General features: G+C 54.6%; 10 protein-coding genes and 2 non-coding genes across 12 annotated transcripts; 7 read left to right on the top strand and 5 right to left on the bottom strand.

Moving 5' to 3' along the window:
* Positions 1–17: 17 nt before the first annotated feature.
* On the bottom strand, positions 18–275 carry SODALDRAFT_327155 (hypothetical protein). The gene has a single exon (XM_028610350.1). The coding sequence runs from the start codon at positions 255–257 to the stop codon at positions 75–77; it is 183 nt and encodes a 60-aa protein (XP_028470795.1). The 5' UTR covers positions 258–275; the 3' UTR covers positions 18–74.
* A 146-nt stretch (positions 276–421) lies between these two features.
* Positions 422–1,648, bottom strand: SODALDRAFT_269980 (hypothetical protein; the record flags this gene model as incomplete). Its single annotated transcript, XM_028607691.1, has 2 exons — positions 422–1,125; positions 1,189–1,648. The coding sequence occupies 2 exons, from the start codon at positions 1,646–1,648 to the stop codon at positions 422–424; spliced, it is 1,164 nt and encodes a 387-aa protein (XP_028470794.1).
* Positions 1,649–2,801: 1,153 nt separating this feature from the next.
* On the bottom strand, positions 2,802–2,873 carry SODALDRAFT_t12. Its single transcript has one exon. It is a non-coding gene; the product is annotated as a tRNA-Thr (tRNA).
* A 13-nt stretch (positions 2,874–2,886) lies between these two features.
* On the bottom strand, positions 2,887–2,968 carry SODALDRAFT_t11. Its single transcript has one exon. It is a non-coding gene; the product is annotated as a tRNA-Thr (tRNA).
* Positions 2,969–4,616: 1,648 nt separating this feature from the next.
* On the top strand, positions 4,617–5,108 carry SODALDRAFT_319546 (hypothetical protein; the record flags this gene model as incomplete). The annotated part of the gene is made up of 2 exons (XM_028609460.1): positions 4,617–4,741; positions 4,841–5,108. The coding sequence occupies 2 exons, from the start codon at positions 4,617–4,619 to the stop codon at positions 5,106–5,108; spliced, it is 393 nt and encodes a 130-aa protein (XP_028470793.1).
* A 453-nt stretch (positions 5,109–5,561) lies between these two features.
* Positions 5,562–6,046, top strand: SODALDRAFT_319545 (dabb-domain-containing protein; the record flags this gene model as incomplete). Its single annotated transcript, XM_028609459.1, has 3 exons — positions 5,562–5,627; positions 5,720–5,830; positions 5,891–6,046. 3 exons carry the CDS (start codon positions 5,562–5,564, stop codon positions 6,044–6,046), a joined length of 333 nt encoding a protein of 110 aa, XP_028470792.1.
* A 5,610-nt stretch (positions 6,047–11,656) lies between these two features.
* SODALDRAFT_327149 (mannitol-1-phosphate 5-dehydrogenase) lies at positions 11,657–13,318 on the top strand. The gene is made up of 2 exons (XM_028610349.1): positions 11,657–11,955; positions 12,075–13,318. Exons 1-2 carry the CDS (start codon positions 11,916–11,918, stop codon positions 13,211–13,213), a joined length of 1,179 nt encoding a protein of 392 aa, XP_028470791.1. The 5' UTR covers positions 11,657–11,915; the 3' UTR covers positions 13,214–13,318.
* Positions 13,319–13,597: 279 nt separating this feature from the next.
* SODALDRAFT_355171 (hypothetical protein) lies at positions 13,598–14,354 on the top strand (the record flags this gene model as incomplete). Its single annotated transcript, XM_028613791.1, has 4 exons — positions 13,598–13,603; positions 13,669–13,850; positions 13,941–14,001; positions 14,097–14,354. 4 exons carry the CDS (start codon positions 13,598–13,600, stop codon positions 14,352–14,354), a joined length of 507 nt encoding a protein of 168 aa, XP_028470790.1.
* SODALDRAFT_342202 (Coatomer, beta' subunit) lies at positions 14,211–17,336 on the top strand (the record flags this gene model as incomplete). Its single annotated transcript, XM_028613077.1, has 5 exons — positions 14,211–14,481; positions 14,558–14,642; positions 14,755–16,055; positions 16,133–16,296; positions 16,385–17,336. Exons 1-5 carry the CDS (start codon positions 14,464–14,466, stop codon positions 17,334–17,336), a joined length of 2,520 nt encoding a protein of 839 aa, XP_028470789.1. The 5' UTR covers positions 14,211–14,463.
* Positions 17,337–18,521: 1,185 nt separating this feature from the next.
* On the top strand, positions 18,522–19,653 carry SODALDRAFT_319542 (NAD(P)-binding protein; the record flags this gene model as incomplete). The annotated part of the gene is made up of 3 exons (XM_028609458.1): positions 18,522–19,049; positions 19,155–19,377; positions 19,484–19,653. The coding sequence occupies 3 exons, from the start codon at positions 18,522–18,524 to the stop codon at positions 19,651–19,653; spliced, it is 921 nt and encodes a 306-aa protein (XP_028470788.1).
* Positions 19,654–19,744: 91 nt separating this feature from the next.
* SODALDRAFT_327143 (ClpP/crotonase) lies at positions 19,745–21,051 on the bottom strand. The gene has a single exon (XM_028610348.1). The coding sequence runs from the start codon at positions 20,772–20,774 to the stop codon at positions 19,836–19,838; it is 939 nt and encodes a 312-aa protein (XP_028470787.1). The 5' UTR covers positions 20,775–21,051; the 3' UTR covers positions 19,745–19,835.
* Positions 21,052–21,395: 344 nt separating this feature from the next.
* Positions 21,396–23,822, top strand: SODALDRAFT_267468 (hypothetical protein; the record flags this gene model as incomplete). Its single annotated transcript, XM_028607552.1, has 2 exons — positions 21,396–21,710; positions 21,816–23,822. 2 exons carry the CDS (start codon positions 21,396–21,398, stop codon positions 23,820–23,822), a joined length of 2,322 nt encoding a protein of 773 aa, XP_028470786.1.
* Positions 23,823–23,845: the final 23 nt, after the last annotated feature.

Genomic DNA, 23,845 nt, shown 5'->3' with positions numbered 1-23,845 from the left:
AAGAAACTACAGCAAACGGGGTGAGGGAATATAAGGGGGAAAGTCCCAGCATACAGGGTGATTGGTAATGACGTCTAGGCGTTGTAAGGAAGAAGAAAAAAGACACGAAGAGCTGACCGATAGACCACGACCATGAGAACCACCACCCTTCGCACTGAATGATACTTCAATATATGCACAGGATCTAGGTGTAACCTAACTAATCCATTCGGCGAATTTGTTTCCGACACGCCCAATGCCGAATGTCTACGATCCATGCATGCAGAGTCCACAGCATACATCTAGATTCTTCTGGCCTTGCCCGTATCCCGAGGTCTTGGAAAGCCTTGGGCTGTTCCCTGCGACGAAAACAATCATTCTTATGTATCCTCCACCCAACAGACAAATAAAGAAGAGAAAACGCAAAAGACACGTCGATTCTCTAACACCAAGCATACTTCTCATTGAGCACCCAGTCCACCTCGCCCTGGCCGTACCATCTCAAACTCGCAATGCTATCCTTTTCTCTCTCGACAAAGTCGTGAGGCAATCCGGTCCGTTCCACCATCCGCCGGAGCCGATGCGAGGGGTTCCAAAGCTGCACATCGTTGACCTTCCACCGGGCGGCCTCCTCCCTCGCGACGCTCAGGATGGCACGCAGCCCTTGCACGAGCTCGGACTCCCCCTCCTCGTCCTCCAGCACCAGGCGGAGGATGTGCAGCGTGTTGCCCTCCGGACTGCGCAAGCCGCCGTAGTAGCCCCGCGTCCAGATCGCCCAGACCCTGCGTCCCGGCGGGCCGTGGATGGCGCCGCGGACGGTGGGCGGGGAGCCGAAGATGCGGGTCGTCATGTAGTCCTCGCGCATCATGTGCCAGAGTATGGCGTCCAGGTCCGGGAGGAGGGCTACGCGGGTTTTGGTCCCGGTTCCTGGTGGTGAGGGGCGGGCGAGGCGTTGGCGGAGGAGGGACTCGTCTATCGAGGTGAGTTCGGCGAGGTGGTGGTATAAGATGGGAGACGCGGGGGATGTAGACCCGGAGGAGGAGGAGGAGGAGGGAGAGAAGGCGAGGTGGGTGGAGTCGTAGGGTAGCCAGCCGTTCTTTGCGTAAAAAGATTTGCCGATGTCGGAGTACAAAACAGAGAAGGCGACTTCCGGTTGAGTAGTAGTAGTAGTAGTAGTAGTAGTAGTAGTAGTAGGAGTCGCGGCGTCACGGGCAGGTTCTCCCTTCCCTGGAGCGGAAGAAGGGGAATAGGGAACACCCTGCCAAGAGGCAAGTTGGGAACCTAGAAGAGCCATCATGCGGCTCGCGTAGCCGTGACCACGGTGCTCAGGCGAGGTGAAGACGGAGGCGACGCCGTGGGCGACGGCCTCGCGCATGGTTCCGTCGGGGGAGGCGACGAGGCATCGCTTGCGGATGGACTCGCAGGAAGAGAGAACGGGGCGGGCGTCCTCGGGGGAGGACGTGTCGGTGAGGATCCAGCTCGTGATGCCGCCGTTACGGGCCATGGGGACGGTCTGCAGGTAGGCCTCGCGGTGGAGGTAGTCGTCGAGGTCGAGGGCGGCGCCCCATTGGGGGTGAGTGGACTTCCAACATGCTTCGCGTTCTGCCGGGGTGGGGTTCGTGAGGACGAGGGAGGAGACAGCGACGGTGTCTTCTGTCTTGGAGCCCATGGTGGATGTTTGTCGGATAGGGTTGTCTTGCTGGATTTGTGCTGATGGATCGTCTGGTTCGTTTGTGGATGCAGAGTGATGGCAGATTCGAAAAAAGGGAAAGATTTGGACTTGAAGAACCCTGAGAGATAAGGGTCAGGGGCTGTGAATATTCCTCCTTTTATGAAGTTGGGAAGGGGGTTCGTACTCGGGAGTCAGGAGCCTGCCAAGATTTTTCAATAGGAGCGTCGAGGCTTCAGGACGAAAAGAGGCAGAGGTTTAGAATAGAAGACAGTTGAATGTAAGATTCATATCCGTGATACCGAAGACAAGACGGTCAGCTGGTCCGCTAACAATGTTCACGATGCCCTTTTTTACGTCACTGGTTTCACCCTCTCAAAGGATTGTCCACCCTTAAGAGCCAGCCCTTCTGGTAGTTTTTGTCCTAAGAGTAAGGGGGAGGGGATTCTTAGGTAATTTGGTTCATATTGCCGTTGATGGTTTAGTTCATTGTCAGAAGTGCCGAAACACCACGCACCAGATGGGAATAATAACTGGCGCTATAGCTTCCAGGTTGCTACCGGTGGTCGTTACTTTGTGGAACTTTGTAGGTACCTTATACGGACCCGATAAGGGCGGGGATCATGGCGGGGGGTTATTGCGGGGTCATGGCGGGGCAGCGAGTGCCTGCACCGAGTCACCCGTCTACAGTAAGCCGATAGTAGGCGTCCTCCGGACCGGTGCCATCCTGTGCCCATCCGCCTTCTCCGGCCGGGTTCACGTTTCATGGACCGCCTTTGCGTGAGACATCTCCAGACTAAGAAATGGGCTCCCGAATCAGCAGGCCCGAAGATCCACGATGGTAATGGCGGGCTGCAGGAGAAGAAACTTGACCAGGTGGGACGCCACGAGTCTTCCGCGACGGTAGCAGTCGCGACCATTCCCAGAGTACCTAGAATAGGAAACTGTCTGAATGCACATGATTGCTATGTATTCAGATCAACAGGATCCCTCAAGTCCCGAAGGATTTCCCGAAGCATGTTCACCTCGGGTCTGTACTTGTTAAAGAGGGGGCCAAAAGATTGGGGTTTTGGGCGGCTAGGGTACGAGATTTGGTAGCGAAGCAACCGAGAAATGAAACGACTAAAAATGAAAAGTATAAAAAAAAAGAAATTGCCTCGTACTGGAATCGAACCAGTGATCTCCTCATTACTAGTGAGGCGCTTTACCACTGAGCCAACGAGGCGGAAAGCTTCCCTTGCCAGAGCACGGAATCGAACCATGGATCTTCTGTTCGCACTGGGATACGAGACAGACGCCTTACCACTGGGCCACTCCGGCTTTTTGGGTCACAGCTGGTCCTAGCGAGGCTCGAACTAACGACCCCTCCCGTGTTACCGATGCAATGGGGATTGTATCGGTACGGTGCCCTGACCAACTGAGATATGGGACCTGCTGAGCGGTCATTGGTGCATATTTTTGTCCTAGTCGCCATCAAGAAGCACCAACAAGGTAGAGTGCTGGGTTCTAACTCGGCAAACCCATCAGATTATTTTCCCAATAAATAGCACCAAAAATTGGAAGAATTCTCTCGCTCACTAGGGTCGCGGGGGTGACCCTTACGGCACGCCAATCAATTCAGAAGCGAACGAAGCGGACGAGATGTGAAGCAAGATGGCATGTGAGAAGTTGATCCCTGAGATCAAATCCTTTCGAATGCTCCTGCAGGAAATACACAGTGTTCTGACTCTTATATACACCGCCTCTGCCTCTGCCTCTTGTCCTCATTTCAGGAGCACCCCGCTCATGTGGACGATTTCGCTCAACAACATCCTGGCTGCCAAAACAAACTCGCCGCTGTTCTCGAGCATACGAGCAACGGCAAAGAGCAAATCCACAACTCTTGGTCTGCTCTTTTCGCCGTATACGCCGCCCCGCAATTCAGACGGTGCGTGAGGCGAGCTCCTGCGCCGAGGCTTTCTTGCCCTGGAGCCAGAAACGGAAATACACATGCATCCTTCAAACCGCAGTGAAATCTCATCAGGATTAGGAACGTTTCAAATGTTCTCCGGTGCAAATGATGGATGTTTCGGTCCCAGGGCCCTTCCCCCATTGTTTCTTTTGGCGAATTCGCCGTAGCAGGCATTGGTCTGTTTGCTGCCTGCCAAGATCAGCTACCGGGTTTTCATGTGTCCAAACTCCGGTCAAGATCGGTCAGGGAAGTTACATATCATAGCTGGTTTGACGACGAGAGAAGAGGAAGACATGTCCAAAGCCGACTTCGACCAATTGGTCGTTATCATCCAGACCGGTCCAAGAGCTGCATAGTCTTTTGAGGGGAGGAAAGCCATGCGAATGGGGCGGAGCGGAGCGGAGCGGCCGAGGATCATTTGTGTGACCCGGCTGTTTCGTCAGGTCGCTCGTCGGACACCAGCCCGCTACACTCTCGGATCCCGACGCCAGAGTGCGCAGGACTAGGACAGGCGACATTGATCCATTTTCTCTAGTTGCCGATCCAGACTGAGTGGCCTCACCTCGAGCAGTCATTCTTTCTTCTGAGCCAGTTTTCCCCTCTGCTCCTAGCATGAAGAAAGGTCCGACCGCGCTTGTTGAGACGAAGCCAGCAAAGAGTACGAAGTGGTCCTATAAGAGCCGGGCGGGTCGATTAAGAGCTGGAAGAAGTAAAAGAACGAGAGGTACGGTTGTGAATTGCGCCCTGTGCTGGGGCACATACCTTCGCATCTCCGCTCTTTCCCTTACAGAATGTTTGAGTTGTTCATTGATGGAAAACAGACCAAAGCATATTACTTTCAAATGGAATTCATTTGCGGCGCTATTCATCGTGGCTTCCACCAGCGTTCCGACGACAGACGTCAATAACTCTAGTGACGGGCCACGATGAGAACTACGGATGACCCTGTTAGTTCGCGGTGACGCCATGCGTAGAGACGCGGCATAAACCACCCTCCATGACACCATCGCAGCATACATGTGCGAGAACCGAGGGTTCAATGTGGACGACTTAATAGAGCAACTCCACAGAAAGGGTATTTTTGAGGACCAAAGCGAGGAATCTCTGGCCGCGAAGAGACTTGCCATCTTCGCTATTCTAGGGTGGGAGTCCATGGTGTACCAGCCGGCCTTCAATGTCTGCCCCCCCCCCCCCCCCCCCTCTCCCCCCCCCCCCCCCCCCCCCCTGTTTGCCTTCAGCAGCACCGAACCGAAACGCCACGCCGTCGACCCTGGCGCCAACGAGGACGACATTGCCCACCTTCTCGGAGAAGTGCTCCTCTCGTTCCGCCTGATGTTCGGCCAGTCGCCGGCATCGCGCCGGCTATTCCGCTCCGTTTTCGAACCGGGTGATGGCGCATGCTCGCGACCCGACACGCTGCTCCAGTACCTCTGCTCCGAAAAGCGACTCGGCTCCGCCGCCACTGGGTTCCGTCCGACAGGGCGGCAACGGCAGTGGGTGGATCCCTAGGGATAAATCCGCGTACTACGCGACGCGTGACTTTGCCGTCCTATCTGAGAGGATGGAGTTGCTGGCTAATGAGCTCAAAACTGCTCGGCCGAAATCCATGAAGAATGTCCTGCGTGACAGGTGTGACACCCTGCAGTTCTGGACCTTCTGGTTTATCGCCATCTTTGGGGTCGACGATCGCGGGAAACAGCCTTGAGCAAGGGTTGTGTTCATAACGTTAGCGCTTATGAGCAGGAGCTGACTAATCTTCTGAATATCCAGCGTGTCCCACGAGCTTCATCATGTGACCTGACAACAACCCCTCTCGGTGTAACCACATCGTGGGCTTCTCTTCTGCCTTCTTATTTTGTTTTCTAATACGGAAACGGGTTTTGTTTTCAGTGCACAGAGTTAGCAGTCTCTAACGTATTGACATCTCAACGTGATCTCTCCTAGCCGCACGCGCACTCAGCCATGTCTGTTACGCATACAGTGCTTTTCCAGTTTAAGGCAGGGGCCAATCCTGACGATGTCAAGGCGGTGCGTGCCCAACGCGACCAAACTAGTTCCAAGAATATGCTTGGCAACTCTTTGCTACCGAGTACTAGGGATTGACTTTTGCGGCTCCGCAGGCTTGTGCTCGATTCCTCGCCTTGAGGCAGAATTGTATCCACCCGACTGCCCATACACCGTATATCACATCCCTAAAAGGCGGCAAAGACAACTCGCCGGAGGGAGTACAGGTATCGATTTGCTGTTTGTTCGACTTCCGCCGGCTTGACTTGGCTTTTAACTGGTGCCAGAATGGAATGACCCACGGCTTCGTCGTTGAGTTTGCCTCCGCCGACGATAGGGACTACTATGTTAAGGATGATCCAGCCCATCAAGCCTTCGCTAAGAGCATCGGAGATTTGGTCGAGAAGGCAGTTGTTGTCGACTTTACCAGTGGAATCTACTAGCTTAATCCGAGGTACCTTATGATACAGATGGTTTGTTTAGGGGTTTGACAGTGAGATACTGGCGGGCCATCACGCTCATGAGTGTTATGTTGCCGGTCAACTGACCACATCTTACGGAATAGAGGACGGGATTTTGGAAGCGTATTGCGTGGCGTATAAGGTCGTCTGAGCAAGTGTTAGCAAACTGACTTGAACGACCCCCTGCTTCCACCGACTCAGCAAGTTTGGATAGGGGGGTGGGGTGACAGAATACAGTATTTGCCTTGTTGCTTATCCTCTGGGAGGATCTGGAGATGCATATGTGCTGACTTTTGGAGGCCACCGGGGTGGGTACTTGGTCACGCATGGTGCGAAGTACCTACATCTTCGGACGTACGTCTCTCTTGCACACTCAAGGAATGCCCTCGAGCACAATGGGTCTCCTCAGATGGGTTCCCTTACGGACACGCGGCCGTTGTGATCCAGGATATACAACGTACTGAGTGTCCTCCCCCGGAGTGGATTGGGCCGGCCCGCTGACCCCTCTTCGGCCCGAGGCGTGACCCAAGGCAACGCCAATTATGTATTCCATGACTTACTACTCCGTACCATTATCCCTGGACCGAAGTAAACTGGAGACAATGTTTGAGTTGAAAAGTATGTTGGTTAATCGGGCTAAAAAGGAGGTACAGTCAATCAGTCCCCCGTCTTCTGCACAATCATCTGAACCCCAGGGGGGCCCAACGGCCAAATTGTTCTGCGGGGTCATTGTTCTACGAAGTAGTCACATGTCTGCATGGGTGGCAGCATAGTGGCGAGGATGCTGGGGTGAACTTTAGAACTCATGTATGGTAGAGCAAGCTGCCCTGGGACAAATTGAACGTCAACTGCTAATGAATTAGGCATGTTTTTTTTTCGGGACCGTTCCCACGAACTACACGTACAGTGGCACCACACTAATTTCGAGTCAGATCCCACATTTCCACACTCAACGCGTTCCAACGCGTTACACCTACAACAACCCTCTATCTTTACACAGCCGTAACACACAAACACTAATTCTATCATTCGAAAGACTAGCTTTCCTTGTACCTAGAGCATATAAATACTACTGATTTTACTAAGGAATTAAGACGTGTGGAGGACCTTGAAGAATAGGACCTTGAAGAATAGTAGAAGTGAATATGGTGGTGGGGTAATTTTAGGACCGACTCGAAATTATTGTTGACCTGACTGTACCTATCGGTCGTCCTTTATTAGTGACTGGGCCCATTGAATATAAACTGAGGACACATATGTATAGTTAAAGATATCGTTCGGGCCAGGGCATTCTGGGACATCGGAGGCTTCGTTCCAAGTGTATCAAGGGAGACGCAGTTTGCACATTGTAAAGCGGAAATGAAAAGGGAATGGATGTCACATTGCTCGGCTGGGCATATGGGCGGCCTCATAACTGCAGACCCCCTGACATAGGCAAGATGCAGCCTAGGAGTATTATATTCTTGGACCCTTCCGAAAAGCCCGCCCGTGATTTACCCGTTGCTGGTAACGTCCGTTAGGGAAAGCCGAAAAGTCCCTTCTTGCAGCGGATAATGATTGATAGGATTGATAGCGATCTGGGATCGGGTTAAGTCGGCCCCACCGATAAATCCCAAACAACGAACTGATAGAGCCGACTAAGAAACCAGAAACACTTCCACATTTCCCCTTGATCAGTCTTGATCAGTACCTCCATTATGCTATCAATGAAGAGAAAGAAGAATGAAAAGAATGAAGCTGGTCAGGAATTGTAGTGGTAAACAAAACGATATTCGAGACGACGAGAACCCACGATTGACAAAGCTTGATGGACTCGTTGGCGGTCTTTCCCCCTCAAGGAAACCCGATGTCCTGCAGGTTGCTTACAATTCCGCCCGGATCGGGTAATCTAGTGTATGTGTTGTACGTGTATGTGTAGGCCTCGCTGTACGAATTACGACTCGTACGCGCCGCCGCAATAGGGAGTGGGACTCAGAGCAACTCTTTCAGTTCTAGTGTATGGGTATGGACTTCACAGGAGACTAGAACTTCTGGGTAAAGGGATGGTACATCCCTCCAACATACAAAGCATCAAGGAGCAACGAGGAGCCGGACGAAGGCCCGCTTCCTGAGAGTCCAGATCGTGAAGCCATCGTCGGCCGCGTAACTTATAACGTACCTGAGGTGTACATGGAAGGGCTAGACCACAGTGCATCGGCTCATCGATCGATCGGCTGAGAGAAATAATGAAAGACAATGATTGAGATTGCCGTGGCTCGGAAAGTGAACAGAGCAAAGTCCATGGAGATAGATGTATGGAGCCACAATGCTGGACCGCAGGCGTACTGGTTCTTGTGCTACCGGGCATATGTGATGGGCCATGGGTTTCTAGAGCAGCAGAAACGCGTGAGTTGTCGCGTTAGCCTTTGATATGTGGCAATGGATCCAGGAACAGTTGGAGAAGTTGAAGTGCAACTATCTATATTCCTGTTTTGCCAGCACAGTAGTCAGTCAACTTCGCCCACCCAGCGATGCGGACATCGCCAAATGGACAGCAGCCACCACTTGGGTTCTGAGGGTCTGATTGATCATAAATTGCTGAGGAAGGGCAACTCAAGGCTTCCAGTTCGACGAAGTCATTACCTAGGCAGTGGAAGAAAAACCTGCTTTTCGCTGCCTATCAAAGTCCGTGTCGATCACTGAGGTCGGTGGCTACCCTCCCACAGGGAGGAGCCTATTTCTCTAAAATCCGAAATCAAAGGCATCAGGTCGGTTGGTGGACGTGCAATAAAATATCTCGGCCCCTCAAATTCTTGCATTGCTGTTTGCAGTCATTTGCAGAACTCCTGCAGTCTGCTCTGTTATATCCGTAACTATTGCAGAAATGACACACGGAGGACAGACGGGGGGGGGCATGATGCGGGGTGTTTGCATCGGAATGCACACGGAGTAGATAGGTTACGAGGGAGGGAAGCTTAACAGAGGTAGGAATGAGTAACGAAATGAGAGCCGCAGAATCTCGACGTTTGAACTGGAGTGACGCATCTGTTTAAGGGTCCGTCCTAAAAACCCCAACAGAGGATAATGTTTCTTTCGTCAGATGGAGGTTTGTTCGGCGCTGCGCAGTGAAAGTACGAAGGAATTATGTGTCGAGTCTTTGGCCGGAATGACGAACGCCAAGAGGCCAAGAAAGTCCGCGAAGAGGTGGAATTACTGCATGTGTGCGGAGGAGATTGGGCGAAGGGAAAACGCACTGTAACCGACGAACCCCTGATTGGTTGCGTTGGACGTCAGGGGTAGAATTTGCAAGGCACCGCCTGACGATTGGTCTGGTCGAAGGGTAGGTAGTGCGCGAAACAGGGACAAAGAGACGGATCTTGGAACCCGAACGTTATGTTAAATGAGTCAGGGACTACGAGACCCGACTTACTGATGCCCTGAAGCAGTCGATTTGACATAGGTAGGCTGTACTGCATGCAGGCTGATGATGACCATGATGAGGAAGGGTGGCGAGAAGAGGCTGAAAATTGAGAGGAAACAACGACAAAAAAAGGAAAAAAAGGAGGGAGAGAGAAAAGTATGCCAAGAAACATTCCAAGGAGACAGAACTCAGGATGTCCAAGAATCACGGAAGTCGGTAAATTTATTGAGAACAAGGAAAAATATATTGGGTTGGCATTGGCATCAGGCTATGGTTCGGATAACAAAGCCGTTTTGATGAGTGTCGGGGCGACGGGAGGGAAGATACGGAACAAGACGGAGAGCCCGGGGCTGTCCGGCCTATTCGGAGCTTCTAGGACGACCATTTGACGATGTAAACGGGCGGCGGAGCGACGAACCCTAACGATAACCACACTCAACAAAAGCACGATGCAGTGGGTTGCCCAATTCGTTACTCAGCCTCACTCACCTGGATCATTCACGGTTCTCGGATGTTTCTTCGGGCGCAATCGTTGAATCCTCATTGGAGTCCGTTACCCCGCTAGTGGCGATCGATCCCTGAACCACAAGGATACTGTAACCCCTCCCCCGATAAACCCCTCAAGGAGGGTCTATTAAGCCTGGACAGGCCTGTTCAAAGCGAATCAAAATCTTGTGCTTAGTGGAACCTGTCTGCTAGGCGACAGATATGTACACGTGTAGATGAGCCTCGCGGGCATTGTACCCTCACGAGGGAATCTTGCAGGCGAGGCAGACCAATCACATCTGCCATTCTTCTAATGAATCAAGGATACCAGTACCATTCGCTGTTCTTATTGATTGATTGAGGACTTGCTTATTAGGTGCATCAAGACGACGACCTCATCTTCGGTGTCTCGTCGCCCTTGTTGCGGGCGTCAATAGAGGCAATAGAGATTTCTCCACCTCAACCAATCCCGGAATCCATTTCCAGATGAGAAAACTCGTAAGGGGCGTTGAAAGATAACAGTTGAATGTAGGTCTCTTGGGCTCTGTGGTGCGTCAGGTATCGTACTCGTATTTGCCGAGACTGGCGGCGATGACCACGATATGCTCCCTCGACCCAAGCGCAGGTAGGTCTCACATTCCGCGACATATTTTGAGGTGATCCTACGAACCTGATAATCCAAGTCACCTTGAGCTCGCAATCCGAGTCCCCTTTGTCAGGTCGGGCTCGTCAGTCCTGATCGGCCGTAAGACTCGGCCGTCCATCGGCTAGGTGGTCGGGAAGTAGCCCCGTTAAAGAACCACTCCTCCCGGATGCCAGGTGCGGCGGTGGGGTGCGGGAGAATACAACAGATAGGTACAGTAGATTAAGGTATCTAAGGTACCTCAATTTCAATAAAACGGCAGCCTTACCCGCCGCCCCGAAGACCGCACTTCAGAGGGATCATACGAGGGTATGGTCGTATTTGTACCTGTAGCATGGAATCCAACGAGGCGGCTGAGTCTCTTCGACGAGGAGGATGACCGGGCACCTTTAACTAAACATCGTGCTCACCTGGATGCTCGGAATGCGAGCCTTACGTACTCTTTAAGTGTAGTCTTATGATCATTCCTACTTCGCACCTATCCATACGGAGTACGATCGTCACTGATGCCATCTAACATCTTACGTACGTGCGTGCCCCCCCCCCGCCAGCGGCCAGAGCCAGAGAGTAGCAAGTGGAGGTGATTCCTCCACAAACCCTTCAATCCACTCCCTACCTAGGCGGCGGAATGCGGTAAATAAATCTCGCGCCACGACGCCGGCTTGTTTCAAACCCAACCAGCCAATAAGCCCGACAGTCGTTCCTGTTGCCGGACGATTTGGCGTCTTTTGGGAAGAGTACGGAGTAACACCCAGCGGAGGCCATGGGACCCGCTGATGATGGCATCGCAGGTAGCCGTCTATCCGCTTTTGGTCTAGCATCGTGTCATCTCTGGAATTCTCTAAATTTCCATTGGCTGATAGGGTAGCAGTGGGGTCATTCATCCCTTTTCCCTCTTCACATGTGGAGCTTGGGGCTAAGAGCAGTGGGAACAAAACGCCGAACCCAGCCAAGGTGCCAAGGGAAGAACGAGGGGTACTTGCGTTTTCGTCCCTGCTTTGTACCCCGTCCCTTCCGTATCGTATCGTAATGATCGATGCGTTCACACTCACATCAAGGGAGGAGCAGGCGCCAGCCTTGGTGCCCTCGACATGTGGCTCCTATATAAGATCACATTACCCCATCCGCTGTAGATCATTTTCTCTCTACCTGAACCAAAATCAATCCCACCCGTACTTCCTCGACTGACTTGAACTGACGTTTCAGTCAAGACCATTGCCTCACGAGTCACATATATCAACCCCTTCCCTTCTATTAACGTGCTCTCCCCAATTTCGACCACATCACCTACCTATTAGCAACACAACCAGAAGCCTGCAAACATGAGTAAGACCGCTGTTCACTTTGGCGCTGGCAATATTGGTATGTCCCCTCTTCCCTTATCCATTTAAGCCTGGTCCTCGCTCGCGGTTTTGCGGGGGGAGGAACCTACAGGCAAGACCCCGGACGCGGTCAGCGACTAACCTTTACTTCCCCTCCAGGCCGTGGCTTTGTTGCCTGTTTCCTCCACAACTCGGGTTACGAAGTCATCTTCGCCGATGTCTCCGATGCTCTTGTCGACGCCCTCAACTCCACCCCTTCCTACCGAGTTATCGAGGTCGGTAGCGAAGGTACAAACGAGAAAGTGATTTCCAACTATCGCGCCATCAACTCTAGGACGCACGAGTCCGATCTGATCAAAGCCATCTCCACCGCCGACACCGTCACCTGCTCTGTCGGCCCCAATATCCTCAAATTCATTGCCCCCGTCATCGCCAAGGGCATCGACCAGCGCCCCAACGACGCCAACCCCATCGCCGTCATTGCCTGCGAAAATGCCATTGGCGCCACCGACACCCTCGCCAGCTTCATCAAGAGTCCCAACAACACCCCCGAAGATCGCCTGGCGGATCATGACAAGCGCGCTCGCTACGCCAATTCGGCTATTGACCGAATTGTCCCGGCGCAAGATCCCAACGCTGGACTCGATGTGACATTGGAGAAGTTCTTTGAGTGGGTTGTCGAGAGCGGCCCTTTCGCCGAGACCGGCCATCCGGAGATTGAGGGAATCAACTGGGTCCAGGACCTGGCCCCCTACATCGAGCGCAAGCTGTACACCGTCAACACGGGTCACGCCACCGCCGCCTACTACGGCTATAACCGCAGCAAGCGGACAGTCTACGACGCTCTCCAGGATAAGGCTATCCTCTCGGAGGTGCGCCAGGGTCTCAAAGAGACCACCGAGCTCATTGTTTCCAAGCACGGCATTACCCTCAAAGCCCAGCAAGAGTACGCCGAGAAGATCATCCGCCGCATCGGCAACCCTCACTTGGAAGATGCCACCGAGCGTGTCGGCCGCGCCCCGCTCCGCAAGCTCAGCCGCAAGGAGCGATTCATTGGTCCTGCCGCCGCCCTTGCCGAGGACGACAAGGACTGCTCCGCGCTTCTGCGCGCCACGGAGATGGCCTTCCGGTTCCAGGACGTTGACGGCGACGAAGAGAGCAAGGAGCTGGCCAAGATTATGGCTGAGAACAGCCCAGAGGAGGTCGTGCAGAAGGTCTGTGGCATTCAGTCTTCTGAGAAGATCCATCCCATGCTCGTGGAGGTCGTCCGCAAGGTTCAGGCCGACGCCGAGGATTGACTATCGTCAAAACTTTGATTTGTTTCCACGCATGCTTTGTTTTCTTTGTTTGATCGTGATATCTATCCACGACATATGGACGAACTCACTTTTTTCTTTTTTCTTTTTTCTTTGTCCTTTTTTTTTTTTTTTTTTTTTCGTCACTGGGAGCCGGTATTATGGGACCACATTACAGCAAATGGCGTTGGGGTACAGGATTAAGGGTTTCATGATGAGGCGCGCAGGTTGATTTTAGCCTGTGCTGCAATGACAGGCTGAAAGACTTTCTCTGATCCACCGCATCAAGAGCAGGCAGCATGAGAAAATGGGTTAAAGAATCGTAAAGTGCAATCGAATAAGCAGAGGTGTTCCTCTCAGAAGTTTTACCGACTTGCTTTGCAATGCATGAATGTGACTCTTAAAACAAGTGGCCTCAGCAAGCTCATTCAACTAGTCGAAACGTGTATTTTCCCCAGCTTTGCCACTGGGAGTTTTCAAATTCAACTAGGCAGGCGGCAGGCAACGGCGGGTTTCCGTTACATCCCACAACTCCAGCGAACCGCTCATATTTCATTCCGCAGACAACTTGTCTAACTCTCGTGTTTGTCTTGGTCATAAGTCTGACCCGACTGGGCATCTTCCGTATCATGGGTCAACGGTGCGAGTCTTGACGGATAAGCGTAGAGCATGTAAAACATTACTGGACTCAAGGTTTCGGCCGTCCATATGTCTCTTTCGCTTCTCTCAGTACGCTTCATGTTGATTTGAGAAAGATGCACGGAGTAAAACTGGATATCCACATTGTTGTGGTCAGTTGAAGAGAGACTTGGAGTTCTATTTGCAAGTTCGTTGATGAGTAAGCAAGCCTAGCAAATGCTGACAGCTGTATTCTTGGTGCCTTAAGACACCCTCCCCCCAAATAAGGCATCCGCAATCTCCTAGGGAAGGGACACATCGAATCAAGCTCCAATTGCCACAGGCCAAAATTACGTCCACCGCAGCTCTGGGAGCCAGCTTATCTACTACCACGAAATTCTGCCACCCTTTCCCTCCCTTGCCCGACCGATCGTACGGCTTCGCAATCGGATTCCAGTTACTTTCCTGCATTGACGCGAAGCTGTCCCGTCAGCGCAGCCGCCCAAAACCCATGAACCCCTATTAGAGGCGACGTTGCATTAACACACCACACCCCTCCGACCGCCTACCGCTCGACCGCTCTCTCTACTATTACACCCCCTTTTCTCTTCTGGGTTACCGCAGCTTGACATACCATGAGGGTTGACGTAAAGGTTGGTTTGACTTGGCGACTCCGTGGTGGAGGATGGAATTTCTCGTCGCCATTTTTATACTAACGCGTGTCGCCAGCGGCAACTCTTCGCCCGCAGCGAGAGGGTGAAGGGCATCGACTTTCACCCTCAAGAGCCATGGATTCTGACCACCCTGTACTCTGGTAATTCTTGCCCTTTTCTTCTCCGGAAATGTCCCGCCTCGAGAACGGGGGATCTGCAGCCCGTCGAACTATCTATTGGTATGATGCAGGACTGACGGTTGCCGCATATTAGGTCATGCATACATCTGGTCCTATGAAACTCAGCAGATTGTCAAGACATTCGAGCTCACCGACGTCCCCGTCCGAGCCGGCCGATTTGTGGCACGAAAGAACTGGATTGTGTGCGGATCCGACGACTTCCAATTGCGCGTCTACAACTACAACACTTCCGAGAAGATCACGTCCTTCGAGGCCCACCCAGACTACATCCGCGCCATCGCCATCCACCCGACGCAACCTTTTGTTCTTACGGCGTCGGATGACATGACCATCAAGCTTTGGGACTGGGAAAAGGGCTGGAAATGCGTGCGTGTCTTCGAGGGCCACGGCCATTATGTCATGGGGTTGGCCATCAACCCTAAAGACACCAACACCTTCGCGTCCGCGTGTCTCGACCGTACTGTCAAGATCTGGAGTCTGGGCTCGTCGACGGCCAATTTCACACTGGAGGCCCACGAGACCAAGGGCGTCAACTATGTCGACTACTACCCGCACTCCGACAAGCCGTACCTGCTGACCACTTCCGACGACCGGACCGTCAAGGTCTGGGACTACACGACCAAGTCGCTCATCGCCACGCTCGAAGGGCACACCAACAACGTTTCCTGGGCCTGCTACCACCCCGAGCTTCCCGTCATCATCTCCGGTTCGGAGGACGGCACCGTGCGGTTATGGCACGCCAACACGTACCGGTTCGAACAGTCGCTCAACTACGGCCTCGAACGCGCCTGGTGCGTCGCCTACCAGAAGGGGAAGCAGGGCGTGGCGGTCGGGTTCGACGACGGCTTGGTCGTCGTCAAACTCGGCCGGGAGGAGCCCGCGGTGTCGATGGACGCGTCCGGCAAGCTGATCTGGGCGAAGCACAACGAGGTCATATCGGCGATCATCAAGGGCGGCGATGCTTCCGTCAAGGACGGCACCCCCATCGTGCTGCCCACCAAGGACCTCGGCAGCTGCGAGGTGTATCCCCAGACCCTCCTCCACTCTCCCAACGGCCGATTCGTCGCGGTTTGCGGCGACGGCGAGTATATCATCTATACCGCGTTGGCGTGGAGGAACAAGGCCTTCGGTTCGGCGCTCGACTTTGTCTGGGCCTCCAAGGAAAACAGCAACGACTTTGCCATTCGGGAAACCCCGACCAGCGTCAAGGTGTACAAGAACTTCGCGGAGAAGTCGGGCGGTCTCGACGTGGGCTTCCAGGCCGAAGGCCTTACCGGTGGTGTCCTGCTCGGTGTGAAGGGCCAGGGCGGCATTTCGTTTTTCGACTGGCACACCGGCGGCCTCGTCCGACGTATCGAGGTGGAGCCGAGACAGGTAGGTTCCCATTCGAAGATGGATGCTGGGGGCGACGTCTCTGGGTGTGAGAAGATGCTGACGTCCCCATCTCGTAGGTCTACTGGTCGGAGAGTGGCGAACTGGTTGCCCTGGCCTGCGAAGACTCTTTTTACGTTTTGAGTTTCTCTCGTGACGCCTATGTTGAGGCGGTTCAGAACGACCAGGTGGAAGAAGACGGAGTGGAGGCTGCATTTGAGGTCATTACGGACATTAACGAGAGGTGTGTCCTATTTTTCCGTTTCCATGGGATTCTTTTTCTTTTCTTTTCCTGCGACCAAGCGGCGATAAGAATACTGACACGATTACAGTGTACGGACTGGCGAGTGGATCGGTGACTGCTTCATCTACACCAACTCGACGAATCGGCTCAACTACCTGGTCGGCGACCAGACCTACACGATTTCACACTTTGACCAGCCCATGTACATTCTCGGATACATCCAGCGGGATTCACGGATCTACCTCGCCGACAAGGATGTCAACGTCACCTCGTTCGGGCTGTCTCTGCCCGTCCTCGAGTACCAGACTCTCGTCCTGCGCGGCGACATGGAGACTGCGGCGGAGATGCTGCCCAGCGTGCCCAGCGACCAGCTCAACAAGATCGCGCGCTTCCTCGAGGGCCAGGGTCACAAGGAGCTGGCGCTCGAGGTGGCGACGGACCCCGAGCACAAGTTCGAGCTGGCGCTCGCGCTCAACCAGCTGGACATCGCGCTCGAGCTCGCCAAGGAGGCCGACGCCGAGCACAAGTGGAAGACGGTGGGCGACGCGGCGCTCGCCGGGTGGGACGTGGCCTTGGCGGAGAAGTGCTTCACCCAGGCGCGGGACCTGGGCTCGCTGCTGCTGCTCTACTCGTCCACGTCGGACCGCGAGGGCCTGGCGAAGCTGGCGGAACAGGCCGAGGCGGCCGGGGTGCACAACCTTGCGTTCAGCGCGCAGTGGCTGGCGGGTAACGCGGCGGGCTGCGTGGAGATCCTGGTCAAGACGGGCCGGCTGGCGGAGGCGGTGCTCTTCTCGCAGACGTACCAGCCCAGCCTGACGGCGGGCTTGGTGGCGCAGTGGAAGGAGAGCCTGGACAAGAACAAGAAGGGCCGGGTGTCGAAGCTGCTGGGCACGCCGGGCGAGGACGAGGAGCTGTTCCCGGAGTGGGAGGAGTGGCTGAGGCTAGAGGCGCAGGGGGGCGCGGCGGGGGACAAGACCAACGGGGTGAGCGAGGAGGAGGCGTCAGAGGCATCATCAGAGGCCGAAGCCAGCGACGCATAGAGAAAGCTTTGGTGAAGCGAACGATGGAAAAAAAGGGCTGAGCGACAAGGGGTCAAGGACGGGGCCGGGGGGGAAACCAAGACATCTAGACGTCGTTTGCCGACGCTGGAAACAGCTCTCCATAGGCGTTTGTATGGTAATGATGGTGTGTGCTTTTTGTAGCAAATGGGACAGACATGCATCTTTCTGAAGGCAAGGCGGTGCCCGTTCATTGTCTAACCTCTTCTTCAACACCAACCCACAAAAGGCGTGGTAGGTCAATGGAACGAGAAGATTCAATTCGAGTGGCTTCACCCAAGGCTCTGGATCTTCCAGGTTGTCGCAACTAAGGTAGGTAGTGTACCTAGTACCTTACCTTAAGGTACGTTCGGCGGTACTTCCCGCGGTATATTTGTTCGGGAAGATAAGGTACTGAGGTATCATTGTCCCAGGTTGAAAACAGGGGAACATCTCTCATCTTATCGAGCTCCCCTGCTCCGTCTCGGGCAGGCCAGTCACATGATCTCTCCAGATCCATCCAGACTAGGTACCTTATTACTACAATCTACCAAGGCCTATCCACACTCCGTGCTAACCCAGCTTCGATTAATCAACAGCAACACCATAAGCACTAGCTGTATGTTCTACTGCGGAGAAGCATGGAATGAGCATTTTGAACTCTTGACGAAGTGGGTGGGTGTTGGATCCTTCGCCCCATTCGCTTGATGACAAATGGAGGTTCCTAACTTTTTATAATCCATAATCCCACGAAGCCCCTGGGGTCTCACTCTCGCGATTCTTTTCATGTTTCCACCTCAATTTATCAGCAGCAATGTTTGTAATTCAGGAGACGAAGGGAACCTTTTCGGGTAAGTGGACGGTGCGGAACTAACGGACTTACAGGACTTGTAACATGTCGATGCGTTGTGTGAACCGTCCCTTGCATCTGCTCTATCTTCTATAACGTTACGCGTGTGTTATCCTTATTCGAGTCGACGAAGATGGAATATAAGGGGACGAGACTCTCTCGGTTTCTTCTTTCCGTCTCTCTCTGTCTCTCACTCTCAAACGCACATCAAATCGAGAACACAAGATTAGCCACCGATATAATCTTCAGCTCTTAATCCCCGTCTTCTGAACTTCAGCTTCCACGCACCACAACTTTACCACCATAGATCAGCACAACCACGGACATATACCCTCATCATGGCTGACCAGCAGAACGACAGCGGAAATGCTCTCCTCCAGGCCGCGACTTTGACCAAGACATACCATCGCGAGTCCTACCCCGGCATCTCACCCACCCGTCCCGAAGTGTCGCAGGCCGGCCGCACCGTCCTCATCGGCGGCGGGTCCATGGGCATCGGCTTCAGCGCCGCGCAGTCCTTCGCAGCCGCCGGCGCCGCCAGGGTCATCATCGTCGCCCGCCGCAAGGACAGGGTCGACGCCGCGGTGGCCCGGCTCAAGAGCGAGTACCCGGACGCCGAGGTCCTGGGACGGCCGAGCGACATGACCGACTCCGCGCAGGTGGCGTCGCTCTGGGACGGGTTCGCGGCCGATGGCGTGGTGGTGGACGTGTTGCTGCTGAGTACCGCCGTGCAGAGCCTCCCGCACACCATCCTCGGCAAGGGCACCGAGGAGGTCTGGAACCACTTCAACATCAATGTGAAGGCGGGGTTGGCTTTCACGGAGAGGTTCTACAAGCAGCCGGGTCGTGATGCGTCTAAGAAGCTGGTACGTGTGTAGTTTGAAACCCGCGGGACTCGTATTTACTTTTTTTTTTTCTTTTCCATTTCATCATGCGAGGAGGAGACTGACTGGAGAATATCAACATGGCAGTGGCTGATTAACTTGTCAACGGCTGTTGTCCACGCGCCGGAGTTTGCGGGTAGATGGCCAACCTACGCCGTGACCAAGGCGGCGGGTTTGATGCTCGCGCAGCTGATCGCCCACAACCATCCTGTCTCGGACATGCAGGTCGTCAGCTTCCACCCCGGTGTGTTCTATACCGAGATAGGCCAGCAGACGGGCCAGGGAGAGGATGCTTTTGAGTGGGATGATAGTGAGTGATGGCCGTTGATTCTCCCCTTCCCCCCGTTTCCCCCCGTTTCACCCGTTCCCTCCCTCTTTCTTTCTTCTTTGATTTAGGAAACTGACAACAGTGACAGTCAAACTGCCGGGAGACTTCGCCGTCTGGACGGCCTCCGAGGAGGCTGCATTCCTGCATGGGCGCTTCGTCTGGGCGCACTGGGACGTGGAGGAACTCAAAGCTGGTCCGATCCGGGAGAGGAGCGAGGCCGACAGTAACTTTCTCACGGTTGGCATTCACGGATTGTAGGGAAAGGAGAGGGAGAAAGTAGAATGTGGGCTCAGAAAAAAAAAATACCTCTCAAATTTTGTCGCGCAATACTGCAACCCGATATGTGTCAGCCAGGCCATTGAATTATTTCTTTATACGTCTTCAACCTACCTAGAACATCGTAGCCCACACGCATCCACAGAAGACCCGTCCGTAATGATCTAGAGCTTGCTGTCCTTCCAAACAGGTTTGCGCCGTTCCACAAAACTCCGCACACCTTCCATCATGTTCTCCCCTCCCTCCATTTCGCTGTAGATACCGGCCTCGACACGAACAGTAGCCGCCTGCGGGTCTTCGGGTTCCAGACCGCTCAGCAGGCCCTCGCGAGAGACGACGACGGCGTCAGGCGCGTTGGAGGCCAGCTTCGCCGCGACAGCCAGCACGGCGTCCATCAGCTTGCGGGGGTCGGAGCCCTCGACGACGCCGTTGACGAGGCCCCACGTCCGCATCTGCTCGGCCGTGTAGTCGATGTCGCCCAGCAGGGCCATCTCGGTGGCGCGCTGGCGGCCAAGGATGCGGACGAGGCGGGGCAGGGCGCCGGCGATGGCCACGACGCCGCGGGTCACCTCGGGCAGGCCGAAGGTGGCGGTGGAGAGGGCGTAGACGAGGTCGGCGTTGGCGACCATCTCGAAGCCGCCGCCGAGGCAGAGGCCGTTGACGGCGGCGATGATGGGTTTCTTGCCGCGGCGGTTGGAGAGGCCTCCGAAGCCGCCTGTTGCGGGCCATTTCTCGGGTGGTGGTGCTGGTGCGGATGGCGACGGGGTTGATGATGATGGTGATGATGATGCAGAGGCAGAAGCAGAAGCAGAAGCAGAAGCAGACGCAGACGCAGATGAGGGGTCATTGTTGGTGTGCCATTCCTTGAGGTCGGCGCCGGCACAAAAGGCGCGGCCTGAACCCGTGAGAATCGCGGCTCTGAGATGCGATTGGGCGTCGTACCAGTCGTACAAGGCCAGAAGGGCGGCATGTTGACCCCGCGGTACCGCGTTGAGCTTGGTTGGCCGGTTGAGGGTAATCACCATTACGTGCGGAATAGGAAATGAGAGGAGAACATCGGGAACTTCAGGTGGTGGAGAGGTAAGAGATGATGGGAGCTTCATGATGATGATGATGGACCTCTGCTTCTTGTCGGTCCTATAGAGGTGGATAGATGAATAGTTGGATATAGTTCACAGTAAGACAAGAACATAGGGTAGCCTGGGTAGGAGTCGTAGGACACCGTAGGAGAGTCGTTTGGTCATAGAATATGCCTGTCTCTGTTTCTAAAAATCGATGATAGGAGAGTCGTTTTGTTAAGAGGCTTCATTCGGTGATCAAGTAGCGAAACCAAACAACGAAGGATGAATAAACATTCGTGGTTGCCTCGGCTGGTCGGTTAGGAGGGCGGAATACGTACCGGTGGTGAGGGATCCTTGGTCAGGGGTAAGCTTTGGGGGTGCGGGGTGAGTGTGGGGTACACCGACGACGGTCTTCGGTGAGACATGCCGGTGAAGGCTGTCCATTCCGTAAGGTAGGTGCCTGTCCTTACGTTAGGTCCTTACGTTAGGTACCTCTACGAGGTACAGAGTACTTCGTACCTCGAGTCTGGTTGCCCACCGCTTGTTCGAAGCATTTAGAGGTCAACAAAACAAACAAAACAACAAAACAAAACAAAACAAAACAATCCCCGAATTCACATCTTACGCGCGAAGAAAATTACAACGCAGCTGAAAGATGTCGAAATGGCGAATCTACCGCCCAATTCGCTTCTCGCTCGCTCCCGGTCCCTACGCAACACAAGCTCCAACACCACGACTGGAAAACAAACACCATCTCAACCCACTGCCGCCCTGACATCTTCCACACCAGCTACAGCAACTCGCTCCTCCAATCTGTCTCTCTTTCTGACGAACCTTCGGCTTCTCGATCTCGACCCGTGTCCCGACTGGCCGGGCTTCGATGCCCAAACCTTCTCCATCCAGAAGAAACGCATCCAGAGCATCGAATGGGCCCTTTACCAGCTCTTCGTGCTTTGGGACGCTGAGGAAGCACAAACCGTACGTTTGATCTTGGCCAGAAAGTTCTTTCTTGTTCTTGGTTTTCACCATGCAAACGTCTTTCTTGTTCTTTCTGGCGCTGACCTGGACGAACTGCATGTATAGAAGCTCGCTCCCTACTTCCCGCCCCGTGACCAGGTCCAATCCCTCAACCTCCGAGCCGCCCTCCTCAAATGTCTCGAACAAGCCAAGAAGAATGGCGTCCTAGGTCGCGATGCCGTCGTCCGAAAGACCATGCTGGACGAGTGCAAGGGCGAAAGGCTTGAGGAGGTTCTTGCCGCCTTTTCCTCTGCCGTGCTCAAGAAGCTCGCCGCTGCAGCCACCGAGGCCCAAGGCGACCATCCTGCTGTTGCGCAGCAGCTTGCTCTCGAAGACCGGGGCTACAGCGATGGCCGTAGCGAGCTCGTAACTCTGGCCCTGGCGCACAAGGTATCGCTTTGCAACCTCCTGCGGCGGAAAGACGAGGCCCGGAAGCAGTACAAAGACCTATCCGAGTTGCTCGACTTGAAAGAACGGAATATCGCCAGGAGACGGGAACAGATAAGGGCCACAAAAGCAAACGCGACGGACGCGGGGATGAAAGTCACAGACGATATCCGTCTGGACATGTGGAGGATGGTACGTAACAATTGGGCGGGCCATGAGCGCTGGATGGAGGCCCTCTTGCACGGGGATGCAAATGCTCGAACCGACGGCGTCCTCGCCGCACCCTTTGACAGGGTTTGGAGGAGGGTCCAGGCTGATCGCCTGTCCGAGCTGGAGACTGAGGGAAAAGGGCTGCTGGAGCAGCTCGAGCACCGCGTCAAGGTGCAGCAGGAGAGCCTGCAGAAACGTCGAGACCTGCACCGCAGGATGTGCGGGAAAAATGGCGAGGGTGCAGCCCCGCCAGCAACAGAGCTCACCAAAGAGAGGAAGCGTGGTATCGACCTCGGCTTCGACGCCCACGAGAACTTGCACCTCGGCCGCATAGGTCCGACGAAACAGCTCACCATGCACACGCAGACGTTGACCCCGGAATACAAAACACTGCTCGAGCAGTGTGAGAAAGAGCTGTCTGATGTCGGACAGACCGAGGTGAAAGCCTTCAAGTTCCCCCTTGCTCCCAGGACTCGTCAGCCCACGCGGCCGGAGATCACCTCGCGCGACGCTGAAGGGCCTGGAAAGGACGCCATCTCCGATGTGAGCGACATCGAAGAGCCTCATCTCCAGCCATACCAAACCCAGGAGGCTGTTGCGGAAACCGGCCTTCGGCAGACTAGCCAGCGCGCAGTGAAACTTAGTGGGATATTTTCAAGGCAGCGTTCTTTGCGGCGGCCTGTCCTCAACAGAAACCCGTCCCCCGAAGCAAAGGAATCAAAAGAACTACCGTCTACATCACTCTCGCAATATCCACCACAAATCTCCGGTCCTACCCACGATCATGCAAGCAGGACGCCTAGCCGCTCACCCGAAAGGAAACCCCGACCTTCCGTGGTCCTCGAGTCCATCGAACTGGAGGAACCTCTGTCTCCTGAACCACCATCCCCTACCCAGAAATTGGCCGACGACATTCTCGCATCTGTCAACAATGCCTCCCCCTCGCCCGTCAAACAGCCTAAACCACGCCACACCCTGTCACTCGCGGAGCGCACCCGTCTCTCGATGGCCCGCCTATCTCGCGGCGGCAAGCCATTTGACTCCGACGGCGAAGACGAACTCATTCCCCGGACGCCTCGCACACCCGGCGGCGCGAACGCAAAGCCATCTCTGCCCGATGCCACAACGGCCACGGCGAGCGCCGACTGCGCTGCCGAGGGAGGCCACGAGGACCTGGTGGCTCGGACGCGGAGGAGCATGGCCGGGTTCGAGGCCGCCCAGCAAAAGGCACAGCTGGAACGGCGTAGGTCGCAGCGCAGGTCGAAGATGGCGCCGCCGAGGCGGGAAGGGAGCTATTTCCCCAAGGTGGAGGAGGAAGGGGCGGGAGAAGGAGAGGGGGACACGTCGGTGCTGGCGGTGGAGCTGATGGAGCAAGGGGTAGAGGATGCGGAAGCTGTGTTCCGGAGCCGGCCAAAGTTGCAGACGAGTCCGCTGCCTTCGCCCGGAGGGACATGGAGCCACTTTGAGTATGATTAGCCCCGAGTGTTTTCTCCGGGGGG

The sequence above is a fragment of the Sodiomyces alkalinus genome, assembly GCF_003711515.1.
Source record: "Sodiomyces alkalinus F11 unplaced genomic scaffold SODALscaffold_1, whole genome shotgun sequence".
In the NCBI taxonomy this organism is placed as follows: Eukaryota; Fungi; Ascomycota; class Sordariomycetes; order Glomerellales; family Plectosphaerellaceae; genus Sodiomyces; species Sodiomyces alkalinus.
The sequence above is the reverse complement of the archived record's forward strand: the minus strand, read 5'-3'. Positions and strand labels throughout refer to the sequence as shown.

Coding starts and splice junctions, on each gene's coding strand:
- SODALDRAFT_327155 (XM_028610350.1), bottom strand. CDS start 257: ATGGATCGTAGACATTCGGCATTGGGCGTGTCGGAAACAAATTCGCCG.
- SODALDRAFT_327149 (XM_028610349.1), top strand. CDS start 11,916: ATGAGTAAGACCGCTGTTCACTTTGGCGCTGGCAATATTG. Junction 11,956..12,074: donor CTTTGGCGCTGGCAATATTG/GTATGTCCCCTC, acceptor CTTCCCCTCCAG/GCCGTGGCTTTGTTGCCTGT.
- SODALDRAFT_327143 (XM_028610348.1), bottom strand. CDS start 20,774: ATGAAGCTCCCATCATCTCTTACCTCTCCACCACCTGAAGTTCCCGAT.